We start from the raw sequence: 10030 nt of genomic DNA, 5'->3' as shown, positions 1-10030 counted from the left end.
CAAGTATCTTTTTTTTTTGTCAAGAAGAAATCAATTTTATTAATTAAAAAAATAATTACACACTAATAGCCGAAGCAAAAAATAACACTAAAAAAAAATCTAAAATACAAACTAACACATAACTAACCAAAAAAAAAGAAAAAGAAAAAACAGAACAATCAAAACAATTCAACCAATACTAGGTTGAGTAAAATAATTATTACAAGGCTAATTAGAAAGATCAAAAGCCCTCCCTCTATCAAGAAACAATAAACGAACTAAGGAAAATGGAGGTGATAACACCATACTAAAAAGATCCATCATCCTTTTAGCCTCAACTATAAGGAAATCTGTAATTCCATTGTAATCTCTTCACATTAGAGATTCATGATAGTTCTTCATTGAGGAGGGTAAGTTTTTTATATCCTGAATAATGCCCAAACATGTCCATTCATAACTCTAAAAATTCTTACATTACATTTTGCGGCTCTAAACAAAATTTCAGAGTCACCTTTCACACACACAAACATTTTCAAAATCGGCAATTAAATCCAAAGCTCCTCTAAAAGCCAGAGCCTCAACCATTAAAATAAAAGTGCCAACAACTTTCTCAATAATGCTTTTTTTTTTTTAAAAAAAGAAAAGGATGGGAGATGTGTACGGATGTTAACAGAAATAATTAAAAAAACATGTATGAAAAATAAAAATATTTTTGATAATATTTATCCATATCTTGCATGTCAAATTTGTAGATTCAATGAAATTATTTTTATCTATTACAAATCACCAAAATTATCAAGTATGTCACATTAATTGTTTAACCAAATTAAAACAAACTTTCATTACCAACTGAAATCACCAATGAAAATAATTGGTTTTCCACCAATTTTGATTGATTTGCCTGATGGTTGATTCTAGTGGTTGTCCATGATTCAACTAGTAAGAAAGTTATATTTTCTTAACTAGAAATTTTTAGTTTGAGCTTTGGAAATATAATAACATTGCAAGTAGAGCTTTTGTAGTTTGATACAAAAGGATTCGGACCTAGTTTGATACGGATTAATCTGAATCCTGCTATGTTATGTTTGGATGCATGTGAATTTAAATTTAAATTTGAATTTAAGCCAAATTTATTGTTTGGGTAATTAAAAATGTATGTATTTGAATTTGACTAATTCCTTTATAATTACTAATCCTTTATAAATCTTTATCATTCAAATTTCAATGAAAGCTTCTTTCTTCCTTTGTTTTCGTTCATTGAATTTGCTACTTTCTTGACTTTGATATCACTACCTTCAGTTGACATCCATTGGAACCGAATCGCTAGTTAAGATAGTAACCATTCAGCTAGCTGCAACAGGGACTAGACCTACGGTTGTGATCGAAACATAATGGTTGGCGACAGCAGGGACTAGATTGTAGGCGACAACCACGACCAGACGGCATATGATGGTTGGGATGCAACTACCAAGGCAAATTGGGATCGAACGATAGGGACCAAGCCGCCTGAGTAGACCAGGACTAGACAATCGGCAATGGCTAAGATCGAGCAGTAGTCGTCAACCAGGATCGCCTTCCTCCACTCTAAATGCTGGTTTGCCATTGTTGTCATCATTTGATGAAGGTCCAATGCCATCATCTGGTGTCGGTCCACTACCACCATTTAGTGCTAGTCCATCACATCTAATCGGTGTCAATCTATCTTCGCCATCATTATCCAACACCAAATGCCACTTTTAACAAGGAATGTTTTGGTGTCGTCGTCTAGGTCCAAGCTGCAACCCTCATACTACTGTAATTGTCCCATACTAATCCTTAGGTGTTGTTTAGAATCAGATCATTGATGTTGACTAGGACCGGTCTACCACTGTTGATTGAGATTGGATCATTGATGTCATTCGGGTTTGAATAGCCGAAGTTGTCTTAGACCGGATCACCCATTTTGACAAGGACCGGACTACTAACATTGTCTGAGTTGCTTTTACATTCAAATATAAAATATAAAATTTAGAATTTTATTTAATATATGAGCAAAGTATTTTTAATATTATAATTTAAAAATTTTTTATATTATTCAAATAAAAAATTTAGAATCCATGAATTTTAAAAGTGATATTTCAAATTAAAATTCTCAACCCAAATTCATCCATCTAAATGCAACCTTAAAGTTTTGAAAAATGACAGTTAAGGACTCCTTAAGGTCATTAATTTCAATTAAGGACGATGGTCCTTACTTGAAATTTAAAAAATTGTGAATTTTCTTAAATTTCCCTCAAGAAAAAAAATCATTAAATGAAGTTAGTAAATTTTTAAGTCATTTTTGTATATTCATAAGTGGCCTTGGAACATTTTAAAAGTTAGTTTCCTTCATACTAGAAAATAATCTATTTCCAAATGTGGTTCCTTGTTTCTCAACAAACATTAACAATATTTTCATACCATGATAGTGATTTCAGTAATGTCATCTCTTTGTTTTTTAAGTGGTAACTATATATAAATAAGTATAAAATCTGACAAGTCATTAGATTTATATTCCTAAGTGTAGTTAGTAAATTCTCAAGTTACTTTTATATATTCATAAGTGACCTTGAAATATTTTAAAAGTGAGTTTCTTTTATATTGAGGAACAATTTATCCTCAAATGTAGTTCCTTATTTTTCCAACTGACATTAATAAAATTCTCGTACCACGATAGTGATTTCAACAGTGTACATTTTAATGTTTAGTAGAGGCAATTTTATAAAGTTATGTATGTTTTTTATTTCAAGTAAGGACCACAGTTTTTAATTGAGATTTTAATATTTTATGATTCTTAATTAAAATTAATAAACTTTGAGGGGTCTTTTGTTGTCATTGCCCCTAAAGTTTTTCACTTTTTCCAGTTTGATGTGGGCAAGTTCAAAATACTAAGTGCACTACGTAAAAGAATAGTCTTTTCTTAAAAAAAAAAAAAAAAAGCGAGAATGTAGTAAGAAGAAAGGAAGGATGTCGGCTGTGAAATCTCAAGTCTCAACGCCGACTAGATAGTTAACTTGATATTCATCGAACTACCAACCGTCAATTTGGTCATATCCACACCTCCTTTTTCCATACTTCCATTCCATTATGAGTTTTGACCCTTCTATTGTCTTCCTTCCCAACTTTTTCTATTTTGTTTTTTTTTTAACATTTGTCGATTCTAAACAATTAATCACGTTAAATTCCTATTAATGATCTTGATTTGAGTCTCATTAAACTGCATCCACATTTCTCCTAATATACTCCAAACCACATGGACAAAATACCACTCGTCTTCGTTCTCAATTATTTTGATATTATCATTTTATCACCTAGTTTTGGGGTTTAAGGCGTGATATTTAAGACTTCTTATAAATATATAATATTGATATAAATTAGTAGGAAGTCAAATTATTTATCCATCATAATAATATTGTTATTTTTTAATAATTTAATTAATGATTAGTTAAAAATAATTATCATATTATCAAAAAAAAAAGAAAATAAAAAATATTTAGACTAATTTAAGAGACCCAACATTGTGTTGGTTACTTTTATTTATGGGAAAATTTCATTCTAGAATCGCTAAGGTAATTTAATATTAAATAAGAATTAAAAGGTTTTGAAATATTATTATAGGATTAAGAGACTAATTCAAAAATGATTTTAAATAAAAAAGACTATAATACCCTTGTCTTTATTTTTTAAAAAAACTTGTCAATTAATAAATAATTTCTTATTAAATATGAATGTGTACTTATTAATTAAATGAATAACTATTTATTAAAATATGATTTACACTTGTCTTTTTTCACAACCAAGTTCTTTTATATTCTTAAACTTGTCAATTTTTAAATAACTTCTTGTTAAATCTAAATGTGTACCTATAAAATAATGGATGGCTATTGGTTGAAATAAGATTTATATTTGTTTTTTTTTTTGTACAACCAAGTATTTTCATATTTTTAAACTTGTTAATTAATAAATGACTTTTTGTTAAATATAAATGAGTACTTGTTATTTAATGAATGATTATTTGCCAATTGAAAAAAAAAACAAGGGTATTATAATATTTTTTCATATAAAATTATCTTTAAATCAATCCCCTAATTTTGCAATGATATTTTATAATTTTTTATCTTTATTTAATATTAAATACCTTCAATGATCTTTGATATTTTTTTCCTATACGTATATTAGGAAAAGAAAGGATGAATGATGAGGAGCTAGAGTAAAAAGGCTCATATTTTGCTGACATGTACCAAAGTCTTTTAACCCTTTTGCTGGCGTATACTTAATCTCGTATTCATCTTCCGCATTTTACTTAATGTAGCCGAATAAGAAAGAAAGATCTTCTCCCCTTAACTTTTATTTTTGATCATACCTTGTCAATTTGTTTCTAGGTCAGCATATTTTTACCATATCAATAAAAGAAGTTAACAAAATTACAATGAAATTAACTTCATTAATATTAGCTCATGGTCTTCATAAATATTTTTAAAACTATTGGTACTAATACTATAGACAAATCAAACTAAATGAACTAGGAATAACAAAATAAAACTATAGGGATTAAAAAATAAAAAAACAAAACAAAACACAATTCAAGTATAAGGACCTACTGTGTTATTTTCCCAAAAAAAACAAAATTATGGGAGAGATCCTGATTGAGTTAGATAATGTTTGACTATAGCCAATTATTATGGTATTCAATATATATAAATACATACACATATATATGCAGAGGCCAATCAACAGAGATAAGTTTCACATTTTATTCTGAAACTTGAATAATAATTTAGGGTGTATAAAATAGATAAAGGGATAACAAAGCTTTTAGTCCTTTAAATTTGTTTTAGTTATTGATTTGGTTTCCTCAAATTTAATTTTTTTTATTTGATTCCTTATATTTTCTTAAATTATCATGAGTCACTTAAGTTTTAAAACACAAATTAATTATCTAAATAATCTAATTTATAAAATATATTGATGACTTAACATATATATGTAGCTAAATAAAAACAAACTAACCCTCAAATCAATTAATTTTTTTTATCAATATAATCACATTCAATGTACTTTATTCTCTTGTATTTTAAAATTTCAGAGTCTGATTTTTTTAACTCAAAATATGGATCCTATTATCAATGTCAGCAAATTTTAACAATATTATTTTTTTAAATAATAAAAATTAAATTAATAATCAAAATAAATTTAAAAGATTAATTTAATATAAATTAAATTTAAGGGACTAAAAGTTATACAATCTTTGATGAAATTTTTCAGACCGCCTATATTAAGATATTTAATTAACTTTAATTTAATTAATTTTAAAAAAAGGTGCTTTTTTCTCTCCCCTTTGACACCGACTCTTCTTGAATGATGGTAACCAATTTGAATCCTTCCATTTTCATCAATCCTCTCTGTTATAAGTACCAAACCTCCCGTGCGTCTCCATTTGCTCTTTCCATCGTTTTCATTTTGCCGCATTAAACAGACTCATAATCCCACACACTCCTTCTTCCTCGATCGTTTCATGTGTTTCTTAAAGGTGGCGAATCCTAGTACGCACACCTCCAACAACGTTGTTCATGTTCCTTCTTCGTCGCTGCCGATTGTATTCCCAGGTATGGATAGGGACAGAGAGATGTCTGCTATGGTTTCTGCTCTCAGCCACGTCGTCGCCGGAGATATTCCCGGTGATTCCAGTGAAATTTCTTCAGGAGGCGGCGGCGGCGGCGGCGGCCGAGGTGGAGGGGACTCTGTTACATTAAACTCACTGTCAGATTCAACGATGCCGTCTTCGTGTCCTTCGTCTTACGGTGGTAACTCTGCTTTGAAGCGAAACAGGGAAGATTATATTAGAGGCTCTTCCACTGCAATTATTCCAACAGGTTGGTACTATTCAATCAAAATATTAATTCAATTCTAATATGATTTTTTTTTTGGGTGTTCATTCCGGTTATTATTATTTTTCCAAATGGGAGGTTGATAATTGATAGCTTGCTTGATTTTATGCTTATAAATTAAAAAATAAAAGTTGTCTGGAAGTGTTTGCAACAGTCAACAGATGCCTATAAGCTAGAATTCATCTTTAGCTTGGAAATTCTTAAACACTGATTAGAATACAGAAGAAGATTATACCCTCATCAGATGCTTTTCCTTGTCAAGTAACAAGAAATCTCATAATATTCAAATTCAAGTAAATCTGGTTAGTTAATCATTCAACTAATATGTCTTGATTGTATTTTGGCCGGTATAATAATTGTCTGATTTTCAGTACCTTCAAAAATTTTGTAACAAGGTTAACTACATGTTTCTGTCAGTTCTGATAATTCTGTATCGTATCCTAGAGGTAAAAATAAAAACCTTGTTTTTTTCCTTTAAATGTCTTATATGATAATACAATCTGTTCTGGTTGGGATTTGTGGGTTTTACATATATATGTCCATAAATGCTTTCATGTTTTTATATATGCTTCAAAACCAAAATTCCACTAGGAAAAATAAAATAAAATAAAATTGTGCCGAACACAGAACAGTACGAGCACTTGAATCATTACTTTGACCGCTTTAATAGAAATAGATTGAGTGCACAAAACTAGATATCACTTTCAAACACAATTCTCTGATTATTATTGTATCACCACACAGTTGCAGCAGAAGGTTCAAGAGGAGAGAGAATGGAAATGGAAAATGCAGTGTATGAATATAGCTGTAATGTAGAGACTGTGGGAAGATCAGGGGAAGGAAGAAGAAAGTACAGAGGAGTGAGACAGAGGCCATGGGGCAAGTGGGCGGCTGAGATAAGAGATCCTTTCAAAGCTGCCCGAGTTTGGTTGGGCACTTTTGACACGGCGGAGGCTGCTGCCCGGGCCTACGATGAAGCTGCCCTGCGTTTCAGAGGCAACAAGGCCAAGCTTAATTTCCCTGAGAATGTCAGGCTCCGGCAACCGCCTCCGACGACGGCGACGACCCATTTGAGAGGTTCGGGTTCTGCAAGTACCCTTTTGTCCACACCGACGTCCACCGAGCCGATTGTTCATACTGAAGCTCTTCATCACCACCGTCTTATGAGTTCTGAACCGGCGGCGGCGGCGGTTGATTTTTATAACTATTCGCAGTTTTCGGAGTTTCCCATGAATTTTTATGATCAGATGGTTATGACATCTTCAATGGCCCATCATTCTCAGTCATCCTCATTGCCGTCCTCATCTTCATCTTCTACATTGGCATCTTCTGTTACCTCTCAGCAGGGCCAAGCAGGTTTGCCTTATCCGGGTTGGGTCATGCCGGAAACGGGTCAGGAAAGTGGATCCGAATGCTTACAATCAGCATGGTCAGCTTCGGGTCATAGTACTTCTTCCTCTGCGTGATCTTGTAATTTAATTCTTACGATTTATTATTATTTAACCTCTCTTTTTATTTTGTTTTATTTTTTTTGCATGAGAATCATTTCATTTTACAGTGTTTCATTAGGGATGAATTTTAATAATTTCTCTAAATTCTCCATTTTTTTGGAAGGGAGAGATAGGAACTAAACAAGAGAAGAGAAGGCGAGCTTATCAATTTTGATGGTGTTTGGGATGGCATTAATAATATATAAGACTTAAGAGTATTTCAAGTGTCATACTCAAGGGAAGTTGCATTTTATGAAGTCAATTAATTCTCAATCAAACACAAATTCTTGAAACTACCCATAGCTTATTTATTTGTATCTTCCTTTTCATATTTAAACTAGTTTTTTTTTTTAATCTTTTAGTTCATCAAGCCCTTCTTGTGGTATTCTTTATAAGCGTTGATATCTCCATACTCTCTCACCCATGGGGTGATTGTATCCACAAAACATCCTTCTAGTTCTTTTTACTCCAACTGCTGCTAAATGAGTCATTTGAAGACGAGAAAGATCATACCATGCAAAACCATTCTCACAAAACTCAACTTAATCATGTTTATCTGCAAATATGAGCCTAAATGTCGATATTTTACATATATAATAGACACATCAAAAGAAAAATCTTGAAATAAAAAAATGGTAATATATGTATAAAATATTTTTAAAACAAATTAATCACATACTTGTGTTATATATTTAATATAATATTATTAAAAATTAACGGAAAAATATAAATATTTATCTGCTAATATGACATAGGAATGTACTTTTTTTAGGAGGAAACAAATATATACACGTATTAACCCCTTTTTTCCTGATAAAACGGTCAAATTTCACGTGTATTAATTCCTTGATTATTAAATAAATGAACTAATCCTAATTTTTTTGAAACGTAATGTTAATGTATCCAATCAAAAATATCACCGGTATTTTTTGTATAATTATGTGATATACAGTAATGTTAAGTTTAACTTACGTATTAGCAAATCTAATTGAAATAGATCTTCCCATTAGCGCCTTCTAATTAGTATTGACATTCACTGTTGTATATGAAAGCAGGGTTGTCTGTAATGAGTAGTGATTACCAAATAATAATTGAATAACATTCCTTCTACAATTTTACTCTCTTTCTAAAAATAATATCATTGAAGAATCTCTGAAAAAATTTAATATCTAAAAAAGATCTGAATCAATCGGATATTTGTTAAAACAAAAATTTTACTCGTTAGTCGCTAATGCTTACTTGTTAACAGTCCTTTTGTGAAATTAAATTAATAATTGGGAATGTACTAATTGTTAATGCTTACTTCACTCAGGAAAAATGTATTAATTAATAATTGGATGCACGTAAATACTTTGTCTGTACTCCAACTAGAAATCCACTCACGACAAGTGGCCCCAAGTATTTGACCATAATGGACATGAGGTTGACGACAGACCATACATAATGAAATACAATTACGAAACCAAGTCTTTGGTTCACCACGCAAGCGACCAATTGTTTGCAGAAGATTACGGTTGGGGGAATCTGATTATCTTGAAAAAAGGACCGCTAATGAAGCAAGAGAGATTCCCAAAAGAAAAAAACACGAAGTATGAAATGAAGCTGGAAGAGACTTGGACGATAGTTCTACATTGCGTTTGAGCTAAGTAACCCACAAATTGAAATTGTTTCTTCGAAGCATCATTTTTTTCGCTTTTACACATCGATCCTCCCCAGTCTCCACATGAAAATGGTACGTGATTGAACCTCTTCAGCTACCTGGAACTCAGTAGCGTGCTAATTGATTCACAAGCAACCCAGTGGTCGTCAAACTCAGCATTGCCAAATTGCCCAATTCACGCAATTACTAGTATTCTAATGCCGGCCATAATTTTCAATTTATAAAGAAACAAAACATTCATATCATCATCGTGATACTATAGCACAGGCAATTAATTAGAATCTAGAACAAGACTTTGACAATATAAAGACTTCTCCCTTAAGATAGATTGATTGAAGAATAATTATTCACAATATCAATCAAGAAAACGATAAACACAGTTCATTTCTACACTAAGCGAGCCTAAGTTTCCAAGGGCAAAAGGCGAAAATTCTCAAACGTCCAGAGAGGAGCTTAGAAAGACCATTTTATTTTTGAGCTTTGGATATCAATAAGGAAGTGATTCGGTAAATGACATGAAACAAATCAAAATCTATATACCCCCTTTAATTCTATTTATAAATAATTTTCAACATATTTCACTAAAATTAAAGTAAACCTTAAACCTCATTAACTTTATCTTAAAATTTAACAGACTTGCACATTTATCCCTAATAAACATTTTTAACTCTTATTACTAGCATTTTTATTCAAATCATTTAATAAGGACAAAAATGTAAAGAAAAACTTTAAAATTTGACAAATAGCCTATAAATAAGATCAAATTTTTTCTTTTCTCTCTATCCTATAAATAAGATTGGAGGAATATGTTTTATATAGGATATCCGTATCCTCCATATACTGAAACTATAACCATTTAAGTTCAATTTCATCTTCCATAAATAACAGAAAATTTTGCTCCAAGAACTCCGCAAGGGTGAATGCAAATCAACTCATGGTGAAGGGAAAATAGGCTACACAAAGAAACAAGTAAATTCAACTAAGACAAAAGAATA

General features: G+C 31.0%; 1 protein-coding gene across 1 annotated transcript; it reads left to right on the top strand.

Moving 5' to 3' along the window:
* Nucleotides 1-5432: 5432 nt before the first annotated feature.
* Nucleotides 5433-7599, top strand: LOC129309833 (ethylene-responsive transcription factor ABR1-like). The gene is made up of 2 exons (XM_054951567.1): nucleotides 5433-5870; nucleotides 6630-7599. The coding sequence occupies exons 1-2, from the start codon at nucleotides 5513-5515 to the stop codon at nucleotides 7349-7351; spliced, it is 1080 nt and encodes a 359-aa protein (XP_054807542.1). The 5' UTR covers nucleotides 5433-5512; the 3' UTR covers nucleotides 7352-7599.
* Nucleotides 7600-10030: the final 2431 nt, after the last annotated feature.

This window comes from Prosopis cineraria, unplaced genomic scaffold, assembly GCF_029017545.1.
Source record: "Prosopis cineraria cultivar Desert tree isolate PC_DT_omini unplaced genomic scaffold, ASM2901754v1 PC4, whole genome shotgun sequence".
Classification (NCBI taxonomy): Eukaryota; Viridiplantae; Streptophyta; class Magnoliopsida; order Fabales; family Fabaceae; genus Prosopis; species Prosopis cineraria.
This window is presented reverse-complemented; position numbering and strand designations above follow the sequence as displayed.

What these genes read in the sequence shown, in the direction of transcription:
- LOC129309833 (XM_054951567.1), top strand. Translation starts at nt 5,513, where the DNA reads ATGTGTTTCTTAAAGGTGGCGAATCCTAGTACGCACACCTCCAACAAC. An exon ending in CACTGCAATTATTCCAACAG is followed by an intron (nt 5,871 to 6,629) that starts GTTGGTACTATT and finishes ATCACCACACAG; the next exon opens with TTGCAGCAGAAGGTTCAAGA.